Source organism: Panthera leo, chromosome B4 (genome assembly GCF_018350215.1).
Source record: "Panthera leo isolate Ple1 chromosome B4, P.leo_Ple1_pat1.1, whole genome shotgun sequence".
Classification (NCBI taxonomy): Eukaryota; Metazoa; Chordata; class Mammalia; order Carnivora; family Felidae; genus Panthera; species Panthera leo.
This window is the reverse complement of record NC_056685.1, coordinates 20,046,739-20,072,361: the sequence shown is the minus strand read 5'-3', so window position 1 is coordinate 20,072,361 and position 25,623 is coordinate 20,046,739. Positions and strand designations below refer to the sequence as shown.

Genomic DNA, 25,623 nt, shown 5'->3' with positions numbered 1-25,623 from the left:
CCTGAAAGCAATGGGGAGGGATGCCTCATTACCCCTGGGTAGCTATGGAAGCCCAGGCTACCCCTACCCCTGCCATTGACTTTACAGGAGGAAGGGGTAGGAAAGAAAGTCTGGCTTCCTACACAATCTTCTCCCACATCACCCTGGTAGGGAGATTGGGGTGCCTTATTATAGCCTCACAGTGACAGAAGTCTAGGCTTCCCATTAGCCTTTGCTGGCAAGGAGAAGAGGTTGGCCACAATTTTGTCTTTTGTTTGCTTGAAGTAAATCAGTTATTATCTAAACTTGTCTTGCTATGCAAGGAAACCCAGGGTACTCACCACCTTGGTGTTCATCATGTCCTGCCATACCTAGCTGGCCTGTCTTCTCTTCAAAAATCAGTCTTCCTGTATTTGTTTTATATGTAACATTTAGGGTTTTTTAATTTTCTTAGGGGGAGGAGTATGGAAAAGTACTTTGCCTCCATTTTTTTAGAAGCGGAAGTTTTGAATTACTTTTTTTAAGCGATTTAAAAAAAAAAGTTTATTTTAAGAGAGAGAGAGTGAGAGGGGGAGGGGCAGAGAGAGAGAGAGAGAGTGGGAGAGAGAATGCCAAGCAGACTCCATGCTGATAGCACAGAGCCTGACGCAGGGCTCGATCTAACTGTGAGATCATGACCTGAACCAAAATCAAGGTTTGGATGCTTAACTGACTGAGCCACCCAGGTGTCCCTTTAAGTGATTTTTTTTAAATGCTTCTTTACAAAAACATCAAACACTTGAAAGTGTGATACAACACCCTAGACATAATAACTACATTTATTTGTTTATAACTGATTCTCTTCAAGAAGGCAAAACTAGTACTGATGAGGTGGATTCTAGCTTATATGTGTTTTCTTCAAGCAGTACTTTGTTCAAAATAAAGGAATTGAGAGAAACTGAGTAATGTGACGTACTTCATGAGGAATCAGTTCTATGACTTCTTCCCCTCTTATGAAAAATATTTTGAAAAACAAAACCTGGTTTCCTGATTTGGGCTCATATGGTACTCTGGTAATGCTGTCTTTTTAGTTTTTTGATACTTTTATTAGACTCACCTGTCATTTAAATTGCTAATTTTCTATTACAGTATCAGGAACTTTTTTTTAAAAAGTCACCATCTCAAAAGCCTGAAAATATAAAGGTGTTTAAGCAATATAAGGTAAAATATAGTGGTTAGATACCACATAATTTCTAGTTAAAATAACCCTTTCTAACTGGAACTGTTCCCACAGTACCATGTTCTTAATGTACATTATTCTTGGCATAAGCTAACTTTACAGACTTGAATGAAATGTGAGTGAATGAATGAATGATACTACTCCTCCCTTCAAAGTTTCCTGTTCACCCGGCAATTTTTTATTTGAAGGTGAAATAAAATTCATAGAAAATTATGTATTAATTTGTGGCTTCTTTTGATCTTTTCCTTTTGTTGTTTCTCCTGGCCCACATATGTGTTTTAGGAATTCTTTCTTTTTCCAGAACAGCCCCTCTTTGTATATTAGGATAGTAATTTTTTTTTTAAGTTTAGTTTTATTTTCTTTGAGAGAGAGCTAGAGAGCAAGTGGGGGAGGGACAGAGAACCCCAAGCAGGCTCCATGCTGTCAGCACAGAGCCCAACGCAGGGCTTGAACTCACCATCCGCGAGATCATGACCTGAGCTGAAATCAAGAGTCGGACACTTAACTGAATGAACCATGCAGGCACCCCTAGGATAGTAATTTGTAAATCATGATAATACTATCTTTTTGCATAGTTCTTTATAAGTTCTTTATTTTCCACGTTCATTCTAATCATTTTATATGTGTTAATCTCATTTATTTCCCATTAACAATTCATCAGATTCAGTATTACCATTATTCGCATTTTACAAAACAGTAAAGGACCATAAGAAAAAGCTAGTAAATTGCAGAGGCTGAGTTTTAATCCCAGATCCGTCCACAGTGAGAGCTTTTTCATTCATTCATTCATTCATTCATTCTCTATTTAGCACCAGACATTGTCCCAGACACTGGGAATTCAGTAGTGAACAAAATAAGAATTTTTGCCCATGTAGAAAGCATCAGTAAGATGAGTAGTGATAGATGCTGAGGCAAAATATAACAAGGAAGAGGGATAGGGAGCGTGTGTGTGTGTACACATGGATGTGGGAGGCCTGCTGCGATTTAAATAAGGTGGACAAGGAAGGCCTCAGTAATAAAGAGACATGTGAGCAAAGACCTGCAAGGGGTTAGGGAGTAAGCAAGGCAGACAAGGGAGTGGGTTTCAAGTAGAGGAAACAGTTGAAAGGAGGCATAAATCACTTGGAGCCTTATATTCTAAGAACCTGGCTTTTACTCTTAGTGAAATGGGAGGTCCCAGGAAGGTTGTGCAGAGGAGTGACATGATTTGATACGTGTTCTCAGAAGAGTGACTGTGAGGTGAAGAACAGACTGAAACAAGGACTTGAAACAAAGAGACCACTTGGGAGCTCTTTTAATAATCCAGACAAGAAATGGTGATGGCTTGGATCAGGGTGATAAAAGTGAAGAAATGGAACTCTTTATGTATTTTAAGTTCGAGACAAGATTTCCTACCAGATTTCATACAGGATATAAGAGAGAAGGGGGGATTGAGGACTCCCAAGGTTTTGGACCTCCGTAGGTCGAAGAAATGGGAACTTCACTGGAAAAAGCAGACAGAAGGGAAGGCATTTTATCAAGAGCTTAATTTAGAAGACGGTTCTATCCCTCCTTAATATTTAGAGCACATTCCTATACAAGCCAGGATTTAACTTCTGCACCTGTGCTGTGAGATAGGTAGAGCAGATATTTCATTTTATAGGTGGAGACTTAGAGATAAGTAATGTAAAGGAGGTACTAATGTATTGGTGAAGGACTAATGACATAGAAACTAGTTTTTCTGACTACTTGTTTCCTCTTTTTTCTACCACTTTTCATATTAATGATGTGATTCCAAATCTTTCCTATTCTGATAACTTTTCTGACATAATCTAGTTTTTCAGTTCTGCGTTATAGTATAGTGCTTAAAACTAAAACTTCCTTCCTGGGGCACCTGGTGGCTCAGTTGGTTGAACATCTGATTCTTGATTTCAGGTCATGTCATGATCCCAGGGTCATGGGATTGAGCCTTGCGTCGGGCTCCACACCAGAGTGTAGAGCCTGCTTCAGATTCTCTCTCTCTTCTTCTGCCCCTCTCCCCCACGCTTGCACTCTCTCTATACAATAAAAATTAAAATTAAATAAATAAAACGTATTTCCTTTTCCTTTTCCAAGTTATGTTTCATTAATAACTGCTGCACTATTGTCTGAGCATTTCCAAAGAGAAATTCTCTGTGCCTGCTAGAAAAAGAAGATAACAAGTTAAGATGTTATGACTTTGCTCAATTTAAACTCTGTTCTACTGTTTTCAACACCATAGAGGTACAAGTGTTAATCAAGACCTAAAGAATATCCTCAGGTTAATGGTCAAGGACCCCAAATTACTATTCAGCAAATGTGTCTTAGCATAATAAACACTTTTGCAACGTGTGACAGGAAGTATTTGGTCTAAGTAGCTGGCCCACTAGTTGAATTGTTTAGTGTAAGTTTCCAGATATATGAGAAGATAGGCTACTTATGCCAGAATATTTTGTTTTTTGTTCCAATGAAGACCCCAACTCTTCATTGTTTTGTTGAATAGGAGCATTAAACAGAAGGACTCCTTTAAGATGGTGTTTGGCTCATTTCTTCTTCCTTTTAAAAATCATACTGTGTAAAATTTTTCTTTTGAGAGGAAACCATTTCGCTTCATTCACTAGATAGAGTACCATGGAAATTATTTATCTTTTCTTTTTTCTTCCAAGATTTTATTCACATTTAAGTTAGGTAACATATAGTGTACTATCGGTTTCAGGAGTAGAACTTAGTAATTCATCCCTTACACATAACAGCAAGTGCTCATCCCAACAAGTGCCCTCCTTCATGCCCACCATGCAAGTAGCCCATCCCCCCACCCACCTCCTCTCCAACAACCCTTAGTTTGTTCTCTATTGTTACGAGTCTCTTATGGTTTGCCTCCCTCTCTCTTTTTATCTTATTTTATTTTTCCTTCCCTTCCCCCATGTTCCTCTGTTTTGTTTCTTAAATTCCACATATGAGTGAAATCATGTGGTATTTGTCTTTCTCTGACTTATTTTGCTTACCATAACACACTCTGGTTCCATCCATGTTGTTGCAAATGGCAAGATTTCATTCTTTTTAATCTGAGTAATATTCCATCATATAAGTATACTACATCTTCTTCATCCACTCATCAGCCAATGGACGCTTGGACTCTTTCCATAATTTGGCTGTTGTTGATAATGCTACTATAAACATCGGGGTGCATGTATCACTTCAAATCAGTATTTTTTTTTTTGTCCTTTGAGTAAATACCTAGCAGTGCAATTGCTGTGTTGTAGGGTAGTTCTATCTTTAACTTTCTGAAGAACCTCCACAGTTTTCCAGCGTGGCTGTACGAGTTTGCATTCCCCCCAACAGTGTAAGAGGATTCTCCTTTTTCTGCAGAAAACATCTTTTTCTGTAGAAAATAACCTTGCCAACATCTGTTGTTTCGTGAGGTGGTATTTCATTGTGGTTTTAATTTGTATTTCCCTGATGATGAGTGATGTTGAGCATTTTTTCACGTGTCTCTTAGCCATTTGTATGTCTTTTTTTGAAAAATGTCCATTTGTGTCTTCTGCCCATTTTTAACTGGATTCTTTATTTTTTGGGTGTTGAGTTTGAGAAGTTCTTTATAGATTTTGGCTACTAGCCTTTTATCCGATATGTCATTTGCAAATATCTTCTCCCATTCTATAGGTTGCCTTTTAGTTTTGCTGATTGTTTCTTTCACTGTGCAGAAGCTTTTTTTTTTTAATGTTTATTTTTTTTGAGAGAGAGAAGGAGTGAGAGAGCACACAAGTGGGGAAGGACAGAGAGAGAAGGAGACACAGAATCCAAAGCAGGTTTCAGGCTCTGAGCTGTCAGCACAGAGCCCAATGTGGGGCTTGAACTCATGAACCATGAGATCATGACCTAACCCAAAGTCAGATGCTTAACCGACTAAGCCACCCAAGCGCCCCTCTGCAGAAGCTTTTTATCTTGATGAAGTCCTAACAGTTCAATTTTGCTTTTGTTTCCTTTACCTCCAGAGATATGTCTAGTAAGAAGTTGCCACAGCCAAGGTCAAAGAGATTGCTTCCTGTGTTCTGTAGGATTTGATGGTTTTCTGTCTTACATTTAGACATTTAATCCATTTTGAATTTATTTTTGTGTATGGCATAAGAAGTTTCATTCTTCTGCATGTTGCTGTCCAGTTTGCCCAACACCATTTGTTGAAGAGACTTTTTCCCATTGGATATTCTTCCCTGCTTTATCGAAGATAAGTTGACCATACAGTTGTGGGTCCATTTCTGGGTTCTCTGTTCTGTTCATTGATCTGCGTGTCTCTTTTTGTGCCAGTACCATACTGTCTTGATGGTTATAGCTTTGTAATGTAGCTTGAAGTCCGGAATTATGAGGCCTCCCGCTTTGCTTTGCTTTTTCGACATTACTTCGGCTATTTGGCATCTTTCTGGTTCTATACAAATTTTAGGATTGTTTGTTCTAGCTCTGTGAAGAATGCTGGTGTTTTTTTGATGGGGATTACATTGAATGTGTAGATTGCTTTGGGTGGTATAGACATTTTAACAATACTTGTTCTGTTCTTGGTTAGCTAGTTTTTGTTTCTTGCCTTTGTCAGTCTTGCCATTAAGAATCAATCTATCTTAACTTGAAGCCCATAACTTACAAAATTTTAATAGGACTTACAATTCCAGCAAAAATACTCTATATTTTCTATTTAACTACTTCCCCATGAAATTCATTGTGCTGCTTAAAGATCTTAGATTTTTTTTTTCTTGGATGAACTATAAACACGGATGTGTTCACAACCCCAAAATTCATGATAGCTGGGCCCACACTAATTATATAGAGTTTATTGAAATTTGGAGGAAAGATGAGGGTAGTTAGCAGATAGGACGTTTTTTCCTTTAGGCATGTTTTGAAAACACCTGTTTTTGTTTTTGTTTTAATATATGAGAGGTTTTGCCAAGTGTAAAATGTTAGTTGCTATAGTCTTAGCCCTGTATTATTAAGGCAGCAAGAATTTAGTAAATATTTATAAGCTGTAGGTTTGTTGGTTTTAGAAATTGTATTTTCAGAAAGACTTATGTTGTATAATCTTTAAATTTTGTTTTTTATTGATATCTACAACTTGGTAGAAATATATAAATATACATTCACATATATTATTTATTTTACTGGTATGTTTCTTTCTTTCCCTTTATTGTCTCTTCCCTTCCTCTTTATCTGTACCCCCTACATACCTTGTAGGCATTCATCCATATTTCCCCCCATACTCTTATAATAATATTCAAATGTATTTAGATGAAAATATATATGCAAGCATATATAGGGATTTGAAGAGGCATTATTTTGCTTTGCAAATAGAGAATCTTATATGCTTTTCTGTATCTTGCTTTATTACTCAATGAAAATCCCTGTAAGTCAACTGGTATAGCTGTACTTTAGTATCTTTTTATGGTAATTTAATATTCCTTAGTATAGATACATCACCAACAATTATTCAGTCATTTCTTCTATTAATATGCACGTACTATATTAACAGTTTTGTATCTCCATGCTAACAGACACATATACATATATACCACATACTTACATACAATTACATTTTAATGCTTTTGTTTCTGAGGGGATTGCTGGAGAAAAGATTATTTTTTTTATTTTAATCGATTCTCTTAGATCACTTTCCAAAAAGGCTGTAATATAATAATTCAAATTTCTACCACCAGTGTAGAGAAGGCCCTTTCCCTGCCAGCAGTATCTTTTGTTAGATTTTTACATTTGTCTATACGATAGGTATAAAATCATATTTTGTTATTACTTCAATCTGCATTTCTTTAACCTTTTAAAGGTTGTGAGTATTTTTTCTTGTTTCTTGGCCATTTGGATTTGTTCTTCTGTAAACGTTGCCCATTTTTTTCTGTTGGGTGCTTACCCTCTTGTCAATATATACTATCTCTATATATTCTATAGATCAATCTTCTATTTGTACTCTAAATTGTAGATATTCTTTCCAAATATATTATCTCTCTCTCTTGATTCATTCTTTTTTTAAAAAATTTTTTTTAATGTTTTTATTTATTTTTGAGACAGAGAGAGACAGAGCATGAACGGGGGAGGGGCAGAGAGAGAGGGAGACACAGAATCAGAAGCAGGCTCCAGGCTCTGAGCCATCAGCCCAGAGCCCGATGCGGGGCTTGAACTCACGGACCATGAGATCGTGACCTGAGCTGAAGTTGGACACTTAACCGACTGAGCCACTCAGGCGCCCATTTATTTGTTTATTCTTTATCTTTTTGTAGCATCTAGGTTTTCAGTCTTAGTTAAAATTTCCTCATCTTTAAATATTGCCCGTAATTTTTTAGATTTCTTTTTGCAAGATGTTTATTGTTTGGACTTTTAAAGTCAAGTCTCTTATCTAACTGGAAGTTACTTTTATGTATTGGATAAAATTATGTCTACTTTCCTTTCCAATGGATATTAAGTTGCACCTGCATCATTTATTAAATCATTTTCCCACTGAATTGAAATGTTTAGGGATTCTCGGTTCTCTTCTAAGAATTTATCTATTTCTATGCCAATATCATGAATTTTACCATCAGCATTATAGAATCTGCAAACACACATGCACACACAGTAGTGAAGATATGGTTATAAGGCATTCGACTGTAGCAATTAAGAATGGAGTTTCTTCTCAGTATTGACTCTAATCAAAATGGGATTTGGGGTGACTGGGTGGCTCAGTTGGTCAAGCGTCCGACTTTGGCTCAGGTCATGATCTCACAGTTAGTGAGTTCCAGCCCCATGTCAGGCTCTGTACTGACAGCTCAGAGCCTAGAGACTGCTTCGGATTCTGTGTCTCCCTCTGCCTCTGTCCCTCCCTTGCTCTCACTCTCTCTCTCTCTCTCTCTCTCTCTGTCTCAAAAATAAACGTTTTTTTAAAAAATGGGATTTGAAGAGGCCAGTTGATATTGATAACTATCCCTGCTGCCACCAGATTAGATTTTGCCTTTGTTAAAACATTGAAAAGATGAATATATATGCTATTCATTAAAGAGCCACTGTTATACCACGTAGTATGTTAGAATTATATAATTTTCTGCATATCAACTTAAAAGATTAGATTTAGCTCTCTTTTACAAATGAGAAAATGGACACTTGTTCTAACAGGGTTAATTTACTTGCCCAATATTATATCACTATTAGGTAGTAAAGATAGAATTAAAACACTAATGACCAGGCTCTTTTCATTATGTCAGTATGAAATGTTTCATGAAAAGTATTTTGAAAACTAAAGATCTATACAAATTGATATAGTGGTTATATCATGATCATCATCTCATCATTAGCATCTCTGAATTTTATTTAAAAACAATGCAGTAGCTAATGCACAATAAAACAGCTAGCTATTTACAGCAAAGCAGTTGTAATCTTTTTTAACCCCCTTCACCCATTTCTCCACTCCCCATACCCACCTCTGGCAACCACTGATCTCTGTATTTGTGAGTGGGTTTATTGAGGGTTTGGGTTTTGTTTTGTTAAGCTTCCCCATGTAAGAGAGATCACAGGTATCTGTCTTTCTCTCTCTGATTTATTTCACATAGCATAATGCCCTTGAGGTTCATCTATATTGTTGCGAATGGCAAGATTACATTCCTTTTTATGGCTAAATTATATTCCATTGTATAGAGTTCTATTTCGATGAAAGAACATTTTTTCAAGATACAGTATGAATAAAATGTTTAAAATTCTTTTTTGTTCTTAACAAATATCAATAATTGATTCTCTTAAACGTTTTTAGAACAGAAGAAAGTTAAAGTAAAAAAACCAAAACCTGAATTTCCTGTATATACGCCTTTAGAAAGTGCATATATTCAATCTTATGATCATGGAACTTCTATAGAAGAAATTGAGGAACAAATGGACGATTGGCTGGAAAACAGAAACAAAACACAGAAAAAACAGGTAAATAAACTTTAAAACATTTCTTTTAATTGAGTAAAATACAGAAAAGCACATAAAATATAGATACACAACTCAGTGAACTATCACGATTTGAACCAAGTTAACTGTTGCCAAGATCAGGATGTAGAACATTGCCATTGTCCAGAAGCCTCCCTCATTCTTCCTCCTGGTCTCTACCTTCCTTTTCTTCCACAAAGATAAAACTACCCTGACTTCTAACATCATAGATTAGTTTAACCTGTTGTTTGAAGTTTCTAAATGGAATCATCCTGTTTTAGTCCATTCAGGCTGCTATAACAAAAGTGTGATCGACTGGGTGGCTTAAACAACAAACATTTATTTCTCACAGTTCTGAAGACTGGGAAGTCCAAGATCAAGACGCCGGCAGATTCGGTGTCTGGTGAGGGCCCTCTTCCTAATTCATAGACAGCAGTCTTCTCGCTGTGTCCTCACATGGCAGAAGAGGTGAGAGAGCTCTCTGGGGTCTCTTGTATAAGGGCACTAATCCCATTCATGAGGGCTCCACCCTCATGACCCAATCATCTCCCAAAGGCCCTACGTCCTAATATCATCACATTGGGGATTAGGATTTCAACACATGATTTGGGGGGAACACAGAATTCAGTCCATAACACATTCCATGTGTACTCTTTTGCATCTGCTTTCCTCATTTAGTGTGATATTTGTAAGATGTGTCCATTATTGTGTGTAGAAGTAGGTTGTTCATTTCATTACCGTATAGTAGTCCATTTAGAAATGTAGCAGAATTTATTCTGTTGAAAATTTGTATTTTTTCCAGCTTAGGCTACAGTAAATAATTTTCCTGTGAACTTTGTTGTACTTTTAGTATGCATATGTGTAAATTTCTATTTTTGTAGTTAAGTTGCAGGGTCGTAGCTCAACTTTACTTCTAAACTATTTTTTTAAATATTTTTATCAATTTATACTTCAGCAACAGGATATAAACATTCCAGTTACTCTACATTCTTGCAACATTTCGTCAAGTCTTTTATATTTTAACCATTCTGGTAGGTATATAGTGGTATCTAATATATAGTTTAATTTGCGTATTCTTTGATCAATAAGATTGAATGAATACCTTTTCTTATGTTTTTGGACACTAATATTCTCCTATGTGAAGTATCTCTTCAAGTCATTTTTTTATTGGGTTGCCTATGCGTTCTCATACTGATTTGTAAAGAGTTCTTTATATAATTCGTAAACAAGTCTTTTACATATATTTTATTCCACTCTGGCTTGCCCTTTTACTCTCTTAATAGTTTCTTTTGATGACAAGAGTCACTAATTTTAATTACCATGCTTTTCCTTTACTTTGGTGTTTTTCATGTTGTGTTTAAGAAATCTTTTCCTACCTTGAATTCATAAAGATTAATTGCTAAATTCTTCTACAGACTTTAATGTTTTGTTTTTCACATTTAGATCAATAATCTCCTGGAATTTATTTTTGTGTTTTGGGGTGAAGTAATGTTTAAGTGTAATTTTTTTTCAAAAGTTTTCAAACAAGTTGACTCAATTAATGAAAATACTGCTTCCTACAACTCTACAAATAACCATCTTTATCATAAAACAAGTGTTTATAACTGTGTGGGTCTGTTCAGGCTTTCTACTTTGTTCCATGAATCTACTTGTCCATCCTATGCCAATACCATACGGCATTTATTACTGTAGCTTTGTAATAGGTACCTGGTACAATAATTTTCCAGCTCTGTTTTCCTTCTACAAGATTTCCACTTTATATTTTCATACACATTTTTGAAGTACTTGTCATTTCCACAAATTATTCAGCTGAAATACTCAATTGGGATTATATTGAACATATAGAGATCAATTTTGGAAGAATTCACATCCAGACAGCATTGAGTCTACAAACCATGAATAAACCCATTCATTTATGTCTTTAAAACACTTTAGTAATGTATTGCAGTTTCTTGTGTGTACATGTTGCACATTGTCTTCTTGGATTTATTCCCTGGGTGTTTAGTGTTTTTAGAGGACATTGTAAATGATATTGTTTCTTTAATTTCGCTTTCTAATTACGTTTGATATATAGAAATATATTGGATTTTTTTAATAACCATTTATCCAGCAACCTTGCTAAATTTATTTTTAAATTCTATTTATTTGTATGTTATGCATTTTTTTCTTTTGTGCTATTTAGGATCTCCAGTACATGTAGAATAGAAGTCATGACAAGTATCCTTGTGTTGTTACCAATCTCAAAAACTTCCATCGTTGAAACTTTTTATTTCAGCTTTGAAATTATGTTTAAAATTTTATCATTTCATTATTAAATATGATCTATGTTGCCAGCTTTTTATAGAATTTTTATTGAGATATATTTCACATAACTTGAAATTCACCGTTTAAAAGTGCATACACTTTGGGGTGCCTGAGTGGGTCAGTTGGTTAAAGATCTGACTCTTGGTTTTAGCTCAGGTCATGATCTCATGGTTTGTGAGTTGGGCTTTGTGATGACAGTGCAGAGCCTGCTTAGGATTCTCTCTCCCTCTCTGCCCCTCCCCTACTCACACTTTCTCTCTCTCCCTCTCTCTCTGTCTCTCAAAATGAACAAAGATTTTTTTTAATGCATACTCATTAGTGATTTTTAGTCTGTTCACTGTGTTGTGCAACCATTACCAGTATCTAATTTGAGAAATTTTTCATCATACCAAAAAAATAAAATAAAATAACCCTCTACCTGTTAGCAGTTATTTCCAATTCTCAGCCTTTCTATTCCATGACAACCACGAATCTACTTTCTGCCCCTATGGATTTGTCTATTGTAGACATTCCATTTAATTAGAATCATGTAATATGTGCTCTTTTGTGTTTGGCTTTGCATAATGTTTTCAAGGTTCATCCATGTTGTAGCATTTAATGGTACTTCATTTCTTCTTATGGCTGAATAATATTCCATCGTATGGATCCGTCACATACTATTTATTCATTCATCAGCTAATAGACACTTGATTGATTCTCCTCTTTAGCTGTGATAAACAAAGCTACTCTGGACACCCACATACAGGTCTTTGTGTAAATGTTGCCTTTAGTTATTTGGTTTCCCTTAGTTCATTGAACATATTTAAAATAGCAGATTTAAAGCTTTCATCTAGAAAGTACATTGATCTTCCTCAGGCACAGTTTCTGTTTCTTTATTCCTTTGTATGGGACATACTATCTTTTTTCTTTGCAGGGCTTGTAATTTTTGTTATTGTTATTGAAGACCAGATATTATCAATATTATAACTTGGCAACTCTGGAAACCAGATTCTCTCTTCTTTCTAGGACTTGTTGTTATTTGGGCTAATTGTAGTTGTCTGTTTAGTGCTTTTTTTTTTTAACTAATTTTCTAAAGTCTGTATTTTTTGTCATGTGTGAGCACTGAACTCTGTTTCCTTAGCTTAGTAATCAGCTAGTAATTGGACAGAGATTTCCTTAAATACCTGGAGCCCAAAATTCTTCCAGTCTTTGCCATGGCCTCTGCGTATGTGTTGGAGATTGCCTGGTGGTTTATAACTCTGCCCTATTCTTTTCTGTTTCCAAAGAAACAGCAGCCATCAGCAGCCAGTGAGAACTTAGATTATTTTCAGGTCTTTTCTGAGCATGCTCATAGCCTTGAGCATGCACATGGACTTCAAGATTCCCGGCAATGTCAGAGGATCTCATTCCTCAGCCTTTCCCCCCATGCGTTTTGGTTAATCTGTTGCTTTCCCAACTGTTTTCTGTCACCTCCGTCAGCAGCGGCTAAGATATCAGCCTGTAAAGGTTTTCAACCAATGCCTCCAGGGTAGCAGCTTTAGAATTAGGCCAATTTTGACTTAGGCAAAATAAAGACAAGCTTTTTGAACCAGTATTCCAGGCATCCAGCAGACAGGTTAGAACAAATAATTGTTTTTCCTTCTTTGCAAATTAGCTCATTCTGCTCCTGCCATAATTAGGAATCAGTTATTATTTGCACAGGCTGTGATGAGCTGTGGAAAAGGGTATATGACTGGGGTCAAAGTGCCACAGAGTTTACTGTGCTTTTTTTTAAATAGAAGTATAATTGACATACAATGTTATATTAGTTTCAAGTGTACAACATTATTGATTTGACATTGTATACATTACTCTATACTTTCCACAGTAAGTCATCATCTGTCACCATACAACGTTGTTACAGTATTATCGACTGTATTCCCTGTGCTGTGCTTTTCATCTCTGTAACTTATTAATTTTATAACTGGAAGTTTGTAGCTCTTAATTTCCTTCATCTCTTTTGCCCACCCCCCAATTCCCCTCCCCTCTAGCAACCACCAGTTTGTTCTCTGTATTTAAGAGTCTGTCTGTCTGTTTTGGTTTTTAGATTCCACATATAAGTGAAATCAAAAGGTATAGTTTTCCTGTCTGACTTATTTCATTTAGCATAATACCCTTTAAGGCCATCCTTGTCGCAAATGGCAAGAGGTCATTCTTTTTTATGACTGAATACTATTTCTGTGTGTGTGTGTGTGTGTGTGTGTGTGTGTGCGCGCGCGCGCGCGCACGTGTGTGTGTGTGTGTGTGTGTCTCTCATCTACTTTACCCATTTGTCTATCAATGGACACTTAGCCATATCTTGGCCATTGTAAATAATGCTGCAGTAAACTTAAGAGGTGCATATATCTTTTCAAATTAGTCTTTTCATTTTCTTTGGGTAAATACCCAGTACTGGAATTACTGGATTGCATGGTATTTATATTTTTATTGTTTCAAGGAACTTCTGTACTGTTTTCCATATTGACTGCACTAATTTACATTCCCACCAACAGTGCACAAGTGTTCCCTTTTTTCCACATCCTTACCAACACCTGTTATTTCTTGTCTTTTTGATACTATCCATTCTAACAGGTAAAAGGTGATACCTCATTGTGTTTTTGATTTGCATTTCCCTGATGATGAGTGATATTGAGCATCTTTTCATGTGTCTCTTGACCATCTGTATGTCTTCTTTGGAAAAATGTCTACTCAGATCTTCTGTTTTTTTCATTGTAATGTTTGATTTTTTTGGTGTTGAGTTATATAAGTTCTTTGTAAATTTTTGATATTAACCCTTTATCAGACATATCATTTACAAATGTCTCCTCGCATTCTGTGAGTTACCTTTTTGTTGATGGTTTTCTTTGCAGTGCAAAGATTTTATTTTGATTTAGTTCCTATAATTTATTTTTCTTTTTGTTTCCTTGCCTAAGGAGACATATCCATAAATATGTTGCTAAGCCTAATGTCCAAGAGTACTGCCTATGTTTTCTTTTAGGAGTTTTCTGGTTTCAGTTCTCACATTTAGATCTTTAATCCATTTTGAGTTTATTTTTGTGTGTACCATATGAAAGTGGTCCAATTTCATTCTTTTATGGGTAGCTTTCCCCAGTTTTCCCAGCATCATTTATTGAAGAGCCTATCTTTTCCTCATTGTATATTCTTGCATCTTTTGTCCTAAATTAATTAACCATATAGATATGGGTTTATTTCTGGGTTCTCTCTTCTGTTCTGTTGATCCTTATGTCTGATTTTGTGCCAGTACCATACTCTTTTGATTACTGTAACTTTGTAGTATAGTTTGAAATCCAGAATTGTGATACCCCCAGCTTTGTTCTTCTTTCTCAAGATTACTTTGACTATTCGAGATTTGTGTATGTGTGGTTCCATACAAATTTTATTCTAATTCTGTGAAAAATGCTGTTGGTATTTTGAAAGGAGGTTGCATTGAATCTGTAGATTGCTTTGGGTAGTACGGACATTTCAATAATATTAATTCTTCCAATCCATGAGCATTGTGTATCTTTCCATTTGTGTCATCTTCAGTTTCTTTCATGAATGTCTTATATTTTTCAAAGTACAAGTCTTTCACCCCTGGTTTAATTTATTTCTAGGTATTTTACTCTTTTGATGCAGTCATAAGTGGAACTGTTTTCTTAATTTTTCTTTGTGCTACTTTGTTATTAATGTATATAAATGCAACAGATTTCTGTATATTAACTTGGTATCCTACAACTTTACCAAATTCACTTATCAATTCTAATAGTTTTTTGGTGGAGTCTTTAGGGTTTTCTAAACATAGTGCCATGCCATCTGCAAATAGTTTTACTTCTTACTAACCTATTTGGATGCCTTTTATTTCTTTATGTTCTCTGATTGCTGCAGCTGGGACTTCTAAGGACTATGTTGAATAAACTAGGTGAAAGTAGACACCCTTGTTGTGTTCTTGACTTTAAAGGAAAAACTTTCAGTTTTCACCACTGCGTATGATGGCAACTATGGGTTTGTCCCACTTGATTGTGGTGACAAGTTTTTTTTATGTATTGTTGAATTTGGTGTGATAATATTTTGTTGAGGATTTTGCATCTATGTTTGTCAGAGATAGTGACCTGTAGTTTTCTTTCTTTGTAGTGTCTTTGGTTTGGTATCATGGTAATACTGACTTCATAGCTTGAATTTGGAAGTTTTCCTTCCTCTTCTATTTTTTTTTTTTTTTTGAAAGTTTTAAAAGAATAGGTATTAACTTTCCTGTAAATGTTTGCTAGAATTCATCTCTGAAGCCATCTGGTCCTGGATTTTTGTTTGTTGGAAGTTTTTCGATGACTGAGTCAGTTTCATTGCTGGTAATCCATCTGTTCAGATTTTCTGTTGATTCATGATTCACTTTTGGAAGATTCTGTGTTTCTAGGAATTTACCAACTTCTTCTATGTTATCCAATTTGTTGGCATACAATTTTGTGTAATATTCTTTATAATTCTTTGTGTTTCCATGTTGTCAATTGTTATTTTCTCCCCCAATTTCTGTTTTTACTTATTTGAGTCCACTCTTTTTTTGCGATGAGTCTGGCTACAATTTTATCAATTTTGTTTCTCTTTGCAAAGGGCCAACTTTTGGTTTCCTTGAGCCTTTCTACTATTGTGTTGTTTTTGTTTCTGTTTCACTTATCTGCTTCAACCTTTATTATTTCTTTGCTTGTACTAGCTGTGAGCCTTGTTTTGTTTGTTCTTTTTTTACTTTCTTTAGGTGTAAGGTTAGAACTGTTATATTTGAGATTTTTCCCATTTCTTTTTTATTAAGTTTTTTACTTAATTCCAGTACAGTTAACATACAGTGTTATATTAGTTTCAAGTGTACAGTATAGTGATTCAACAATTCTATACATTACTCAGTGCTTATCATATTGCTTATTATAGTGCTTATTTCTTGAGGTAGGCAGGTATTGCTGTAAATGTGCCCCTTACAACTGTTTTAGCTGCATCCCAAAGATAAAGATTTTGGACCATTGCATTTTCATTTTCATTTGTCTCCATGTATTTTTTATTTATTATTATTATTATTATTATTATTATTATTTAATGCTTGTTTATTTTTTAGAGAGAGAGACACAGTGTGAGCAGGGAGGGGCAGGGAGACACAGAATCTGAAACAGGCTGCAGGCTCTAGGCTCTGAGCTGTCAGCACAGAGCCTAACGCAGGGCTTGAATTCACAAACAATGAGACCGTGACCTGAGCTGACGTTGGATGCTTAACCAACTGAGCCACCAAGGCACCCCTCCATGTATTTTTTTTTTTTTTTAATGTTTGAGAGAGAGAGAGAGAGAGAGAGAGAGAGAGAGAGAGAGAACATGGACAAGCAGGGGAGGGGCAGAGAGAATCCCAAGCAGGCTCTATGCTGTCAGTGCAGAGCCCAATGCAGGGCTCAATCTCACAAATCATGAGATCATGACTTGAGCTGAAATCAACCAACACTTCACTGACTGAGCCACCCAGGTGCCCCTCCATGTATTTTTTAATTTCCTCTTTGATTTCTTCATTGACCTATTAATTGTTTAGTAGTATGTTGTTTTACCTGCACATGTTTGTGTTTTTTCTGGTTTTGTTTTGTTTTTTTCCCTGCAATTGATTTTTAGTTTTATACTGCTATGGTCAGAAAAGGTATTGATGTGATTTCATCTTCTCAAATTTATTGAGATTTGTTTTGTGGTTTAACATATGATCTGTCTGGGAGAATGTTTCATGTGTACTTGAAAAGAATGTATGTTCTCCTGTTTTGGGATGGAATGTTCTATATATGTGTTAGGTCTATCTGTTTTAATGTGTCATTCAAAGCCACTGTTTCCGTGTTGATTTTCTTTCTGTCTGAATGATCTATCCATTGTTGCAAGTGGGGTGTTAAAGTCCCTTACTATTACTGCGTTTCTGTCGATTTCTCCTTTTATGTTTGTTAATATTTATTTTCTGTATTTAGGTGCTCTTATCTAGGGTGCATATATATTTACAATTGTTACATCCTCTCATTGGATTAATTCCTTTATCATTATGTAGTGCCCTTCTTGGTCTCTTACTGTGGTCTTTGTTTTAAAGTGTATCTTGTCTGATACAAGCATCGCTTCCCCAGCTTTTATTTTGCTTCCATTTGCATAGTAAATGTTTTTCCATCCCTTCATTTTTCTGTCTGCGTGTGCCTTTAAGTCTGAAGTGAGTTTCTTGTAGGTAGCATATAGTTGAGTCATGTTATATTATCCATTCAGTCACCCTGTGTCTTCTTATTGGAACATTTAGTCCATTTACATTTAAGTAATTATTGGTAAGTATGTATTGCCATTTTGTTACTTGTTTTCTGATTGCTTTTGTAGTTCTCTGTTCCTCCTTCTCTTGCTCTCTTCCTTGTAAGTTGATGGTTTTCTTTCGTGTTATACTTGGATTCTTTTCCTTTATTTTTTGTGTATCCATATGAGTTTTTGATTTCTGTTTACCATTGGATTCATATATAATATCATATATAGTTCATATATATAGTTCATATATAGTGTATATTGATGATGGCGTAAGTTCAAACATGTTCTAAAATCACTAACTTTTTATACCCTCCTCCACATTTTATGTATATGTCATATTTTACATCTTTTTATTTTGTGTATCCCTTGAAAGGTTTTTGTAGATACAGTTGTTTTTACTACTTTTGTATTTTAACCTTGACACTGTAAGTGATTGATCTCCTACCCTTACTTTATGTTTGCTTTTACCTGTGAAATTTTTCCTTTTATAATTATCTTTCTTGTAGTTATGGCCTTTTCTTTCTACTTAAAGAATTCCTTTTAACATTTCTTTTAAGACTGGTTTGGTGGTGACGAACTCCTTTAACTTTTGTGTAGGAAAGTATCTTTCCTTCTATTGTGAATGATAACCTTGCAGGGTATTCTTGGTTGTAGGTTTGGCATTTTGAATATGTCATACCACTCCCTTGTGTCCTGCAAAATTTCTGCTGAAAAATCAGCTGACAGATTTCTTGGGTTGTTGTTTTGGTTTGAGTTTGTTTGTTTTTTGTTTTTGTTTTTGTTTTTAATGTAACTGTTTGTTGCTTTTAAAATTCCCTTTTTAACAGTAGTCTTTGCCATTTAAATTGTATGTCTTGGCATTGACCTCCTTGGATTCATCTTGTTATGGGCTTTGTGATTTTCAGACCTAGAAATCTGTTTCCTTCCCAGATTAGGGAATTTTTCAGCTGTTATTTCTTTAAATAAGTTTTCTGCCCTCTTTTCTTTTTCCTCCCTTTCTAGGATCCCTATATGAATATGAATATTTTTCTGCTTGATGATATTACAGAATTCCTTTAACCTATTCTCATTTTTTTTTTATTATTCTTTTTTCTTTTTTCTGCTCAGCTTGGTTGCTTTCTATTACCTTGTCTTCCAAATCATTGATCCATTCTTCTGCATTTTCTAATGTGTTGTTGATTGTCTCTAATAAGTCTTTTATTTCAGTTATTGAATTCTTCAGCTCTGACTGCTTCTTTTTAATATTTTCTGTCTCTGTTGAAGTTCTCACTGAGTTCATCTACTCTCTTTTCAACTCCAGTGAGTATTTTTGTGTCGATTACATTAAATTCTATATCAGAAAGTTTGCTCTTCATGTCAAGAATCAGCTGATTTTCTTGAATACATGTTACCTGTGGTGCTGCAAGCCTTTGGCTAATTTCCAGAGTTAAGAAGGAGTTGATTGTCATAGTTTTTGCCCATTTTTTCTTACTTTTATGAAGAGATGGAATTTGGAGTTCTTTACTCTGCCATTTTCATTGATATTATTCTAGGTTTTTTATAAATCAAATTAAGTAAATTCTCTTCCTGGTTTTGCTAAGAATTTTTATTCATTAAAAATTAATATTATAAAATGTTATCAAATACCTTCCTCTTTGTTGATTAAGGTGATCATGTGATTTTTCACCTTTATTTTGTTAATGAGATAATTTATATCGATTGATTTTCTAATATTAAACTACCTTTCTTTCCTGGAATAAACCTATTTTATTGTTTTGATTTGACAGTACTTTGTTTAGGATTCTTGTTTTTATGGTTATGAGAGAGATTGGCCTTTTCTTATGAGAAAGATTGATTTTCTTTTCTTAAATCTTTGCTAGGTTTGATGTCAATCACATGCTGGACTTATAAAATATGAAACATTTCTTCTTTTTTTAAACTTTTATTTGAAATAATTTCAGATTCATGGGAAGTTGCAAAGGCAGTAGAGAATTCTTTTTTTTTTTTTAATGATTTATTTATTTTTGAGTGAGAGTGTGAGCAGAGGAGGGACAGAGAGAGAGGGGAACAGAAGATACGAAGCAGGCTCTATGCTGACAGCAACGAGGCCAAATGTGGGGCTCAAACTCACAAACTGTGAGATCATAACCTGAGCCAATGCTGGATGCTCAACCACCCAGGACTAAGTTAAAAGGACTAAGCCACCCAGGCACCGGCAGTACAGAGTTCTTATTTCACTTTCATCCATTTTTCCCTAATGGTTATATCTTCTACACCTACAGTTTAATATCAAAACCAGGAAATTGACATTAGTGCAGTGGTTTGTATGTACTTGAATGTCATCACATCCATGGATTATATATATAAAGATATAGAACTATTCAAGATAGAGAACACACAGATAACTCTCATGCTTCTTTCTGCCACACCCATCTCTTCTGGTTATTGGATTTAAAATATTTATATTTCTCTTGGGTATCTAAACGTGAAGTTGCTGGGTCATCTGGTAGTTCTAGGTTTAACATTTTGAGGAACTACCACACTGTTTTACACAGTGGATGCACTGTAAATTTTACATTCCTAACAGCAATATATGAGAGAGCCAGTTTTTTTCACCTTAACGAGCATATGGTGTTTTCAGTTTTTTAAATTTTAGATACTGCAATAAGTGCGTAGTCATATCTTATGATGATTTTAATTCTATTTTCCCTACTGATTGTTTATGTTGAACATCTTTTTGCTTCTTTGTTGTCTGTGTATCCTCTTAGAGTGAAATCTTCATGTCTTCTGCCTTTTTTCTAATTCAGTTGGTTGCTTTTTTTGTGATTAAAGTTTGAGAGTTCATTATATGTTCTTTATTAATGTTTATTTTTGAGAGGGAGAAAGAGAAAAAGAGTTTGCGTGAGTAGGGAAGGGGCAGGCAGAGAGGGAGAGAGAATCCTAAGGAGGCTCTGTGCTGTCAGCGCAGAGCTAGATATGGGCTTGATCTCTCTGGGATTCTTTTCCTCCTCTCTCTCCGTCCCTCCCCCATTGGTGCTTGAGCACACGTGCACCCTCTCTCTCTCTCTCTCTCTCAAAATAAATAAATAAACTTTAAAAAAAAAAAGATCTTTTGAATTTTTTGAGTCTCTATATTGTATGCCTATCTTCTGTATCACCGATTATTGCTCTCTTATTATTTCTTTCATTTTACTTTCTTTGAGTTTGTTATTCTTATCTAACCTCTAAAGATGGAGAGTTACCATATAGATTTCCAATATTTCTTGTAACAACATATGCATTAAAGGCTCTAAGTGTCCCTCTAGAAATGGTTTAGCTACAAAGCCACAAGTTTTAATATTTTGTATTTTCATTTATCATTCAGTTAAAATATTTCTAATCTCAGTGTGATTACTTTGTTAAACCACAGACTCTTTAAGAATATATTTCTTAATTTGCAAACACATGAAAATGTTCTAATTATCATTTTGTTATTAACTTTCTGTGTAATTAAGTTTTGTGATAAGAAAAGATACTCTGATTTTAGTCCTTTGAAATGTGTTGAGATTCGCATTATGGACTACCCTATGTGGTCAATTATTACAAATACTCAGTATTCTTGAAAGAATTGTGTAATTGTGGATAAGTATTGTATATATGTCAAAGTTTGTTAGTTATGTTTTAAAATAATTTGACCATTATTATTAGGTTTTATTATGCTTGTTTGACCAATTAGAGTGAGACAGGTGTTAAAATCTTCCAGTGAGAAATTTCGTATGTTAGTTTTTCCGTATAATTCTGTCAGATTTTGCTTTGTAAATATTGAAGGTATTAGTGCCTTTGAATTTTGAATAATTACATCTTTTTGATAAATCAAACCTTTTACCATATGAAGTATTTCAATTTCTCTCTGGTAGTGCTTTTTTTAATTTTTAAGTTTTCTTATTGTAATCTTAATATAGCTATATTAGCTTTTTTTTTTTTTACTTTCTGTGTACAAAGTACTTATTTTTCCATCCTATTACACTTTTGTTTCCTTAGATATGCCTCCTATTTTTTTTAATTATTTATTTATTTAAGTAATCTCTATACACAACATGGGGCTCAAACTCACAACCCCAAAATCAAGAGTCACATGCTCTCTGGACTGAGCCAGCCAGGTGCCCCATGCCCCCTATTATTGTGAAATTTAAAAAATCTAGTCTGACAGTATTAAATTTCTTTGAAACACTTATTCTATTTTTGGTTTAATAAAATCGCTGAACTTTTGGAATTTAAATCTGCCATCTAACTATTTGTTTTTTATATGTCCATCCTGGTTTATGTTCTTCTTCTCTCTCAAATTGTGACTTATCTTTAGGATCGTTTGACTAATTTTTAGTATTCCATTTGTCCTTCATGTTCTAAGTTTATTTTTCATCTATTTTCTTTTGTGTCGATTGATTATTGTTTACATTCTATCTCTCCTTTTTAACAGCTTTATTACTGATATGCAAATGACATATATTGCACATATTTAAAGTGTTCAGTTTCATCCATTTTATGATACCTATTTACCTGTTAAACTATCATCAGAATCAAGATATTTAACAGATCTATCACCCCCAAAGGTTTTTTCATGCCCCTCTATAATCTCTCATTCTCCACCCTACATCTGTCTCCTGGCAGCCTGTCTTTGCTTTCTATTACTATAGGAAGTTTGCATGATCTAACATTATGTATATGGAAGCAGCATGCAGAATATGCTTTATGCTGTCTGGCTTCTTTCACTGTGCATAATGTTGAGATTTAACCATCTTTCTTTATGTTTCAATAGTTTGTCTTTTTTAGTACTAATATTTTATTGTATGGATATATTACAGTTGGGGTTTTTAAAAATCTTTTTACCAGTTGATGGACATTTGAGTTGCTTCCTGTTTATGGCTATTACAAGTAAACCTGCTGTGAAGTACCATCTACAAGTCTTATGCCAATATTGCTTACCTTTCTCCTGGGTAAATGCCTTATAGTGGAATGACTGGAACATGAGACGGGCATATATTTAAATAAGTAAGAAGCTGCCAAACTGTTTTTCAGAGCGGCTCTTCAACTTTACATTCCTGCCAGAAATGTGTGAGAGTTGTAATTCCACATCCTGACCAAACCTCGCTATCATCATTCTTTTTCCTTTTAGCCCTTCTAGTCTCATTGGGATTTTAATTTCCACTTCCCTAATGATTAATAATGCTGAGCACCTTTTCATGTGTTTATTTTCCATCCAAATATCTTCTTTTGTGAAGCTCTGTTCAAATCTATTGCCCATTTTTGTCATATTATTGAGTTTAAAGTTTTTTATATATTTTAGATACAAGTCCTTGTCACCTGTGTTTCTGCAGATATCTTCTGCCGTTTCATGACTTGGTTTTTATTTTAGTTATAGTGTCTTTTGAAAGCAAAAGTTTTAAATTCAGATATTCAGTTTATCCAGCTTTTTTCTTGTATACTAAGTTGCTTTTATGTTCTAATTTAGAAATCTTTATCAAACCCCAAATCGGTAAGAGATTCTCCAATGTTTCCATCTGGGAGTTTCATAGTTTTAGCTTTTAGATTTAGGTCAGTGAACCTTCTTAAGTAAATTTTTGACATTATGTAGGGTAAGGGTAGAGCTTCATACTTTTTTTTCTTTTTTTTTTATATAGCTAGCCAGTGTTCTAGCACCTTTTGTTAAAATGTCATCCTTTCCTCATTGGATTGTCACGGTATCTTTGTTGAAAATCACTTGTGTTGGTTTATTACTGGGCCTCTCTATTCTGTTATATTAATCTGTATGTCTTTATTTACACCAGTACAATTGTGTCTGGATTACTTTAGCTATATAATAAGTCTTGAGATCGAATAATGTAGATCCAACTTTGTTCCTTTTTTCAAAATTGTATTGGCTATTCTAGTTTCTTTACATTTCTATGAAATTTAAAATCAAGTTGTCAATTTCTACCAAAAACATCGGAACTTTTTATTGGAATTGCTTTGAATCTGTAGGTCAATTTGGGGAGAATTGACATCTGAGCAATAGTGAGTTTTTTGATCTATGACCATGGTATATCTCTCATTTTATTTAAGTCTTTGTCAATTTCTCTTAGGAACATCTTTTGTCAAATGATACCTAAATATTCCATATTTTTTATACTCTTCTTAATTGGCATTTTTAAATTTCAATTTCTAATGGCCTTTGTGAGTATATAGAAATACAATTGATTTTTATATATTTATCGATCTTTTATCCTGAAACTTCGCTAAATTCACGTATTGGTCCTAGTACCTTATTTATTTATTTACTTACTTACCTATTTATTTTGGTACACTCCTTGAGATTTTTCTACATAGATGATTATGTGCCCTGCAAATACAGTTTTACCTCTTCCTTTCCAATTTTGAGGCCTTAACTATCTTTTTGTTGCCTTTTTGATTAGATAGGACCTCCAATTTTAAGTGATGAAAGAAGATATCTTGGTTTCCTTGTTGATCTTGGAAAGCATTTAAGAATGATGTTAGATCTAGGCTCTTCATCAAGATGAGCAAAGTCCCTTCTGTTTCTAGTTTTTTGATAGTTTTTATTTTAAATAGATGTTAGATTTTGTCAAAATTTTTTTCTGCATCAAATAAGATAATAATGTGGCCTTTCTCTCTTATGTGTTAATATAGTGAAAAAAGGGGCACTGGGTGGCTCAGTCGGTTGAGCATCCGACTTCAGCTCGGGTCATGATCTCACGGTTCATGAGTTCGAGCCCTGCATCGGGGTGACTGCTGTCAGCGCAGAGCCTGCTTCGGATCCTCTGTTCCTGCCCCTTTCTGCCCCTCCCCTGTTCACACTCTCTCTGCCAAAAAAAAAAAAAAAAAAAAAAAATTTTTTTTTTTTAAATATACAGTGAAACTGTATATCTGTCAGAATGGCTAACATTAACAACTCAGACAACAACAGATGTTGGCGAGGATGCAGAGAGGATCTCTTTTGCACTGCTGGTGGGAATGCAAACTGGTGAAGCCACTCTGGAAAAACAGTATGGAGGTTCCTCAAAAAATTAAAAATAGAACTACCCTGAGACCCAGTAATTGCACTACTAGGTGTTTATCCAAGGGATACAGGGATGCTGTTTCAAAGGGGCACACACACCCCCATGTTTATAGCAGCACTATCAACAATAGCCAAAGTATGGAAAGAGCCCAAATGTCCATCCAGGGATTAATGGATAAAGAAAATGTGGTGTGTATATATATATATATATATATACACACACACACACACACACACACACACACACACACACACACACAATGGAGTATTACTCAGCAATCAAAAAGAATGAAATCTTACCATCTGCAACTACGTGGATGGAACTAGAGGGTATTGTGGTAAGCGAAATTAGAGAAAGACAAATATCATATGACTTCACTCATATGAGGACTTTCAGAGACAAAACAGATGAACATAGGGGAAGGGAATCAAAAATAATATAAAAACAGGGAGGAGGACAAAACAGAAGAGACTCTTAAATATGGAGAACAAACGGAGGGTTGCTGGAGGGGTTGTGGGAGGGGGGATGGTCTAAATGGGTAAGGGGCATTAAGGAATCTGCTGAAATCATTGTTGCACTATATGCTAACTAACTTGGATGTAAATTAAAAATATATATATAAACACATATATGTAATATATACTATCTATATACATATAATATATTGTATACAATATTGTATGTATACAATGTATATTGTATACAATGTATTGTGTGTGTATATATATATGTATGTATATATATATAGTATGTATTGTATATATATTGAGAGAGAGAGAGAAAATATTAAACCAGGGATAAACTTATCTTCCAGGGATAAACTCCACTTTGTCATTAGTATCATTTTCATGTATTGTGAATTTGTTTGAGAATTTTTTTAATGCTTATTTATTTTTGAGAGAGAGACAG

The 25,623-nt window shown here is 34.7% G+C and overlaps 1 protein-coding gene across 1 annotated transcript in view; it reads left to right on the top strand.

Moving 5' to 3' along the window:
• Nucleotides 1–25,623, top strand: part of DNAJC1 (DnaJ heat shock protein family (Hsp40) member C1) — a 217,842-nt gene that overhangs the window by 106,124 nt on the left and 86,095 nt on the right. The window contains exon 8 of the mRNA XM_042945075.1: nt 8,964–9,127. Within this exon, the coding sequence (XP_042801009.1) occupies nt 8,964–9,127 (164 nt within the window). The remainder of the gene's footprint in view (nt 1–8,963; nt 9,128–25,623) is intronic.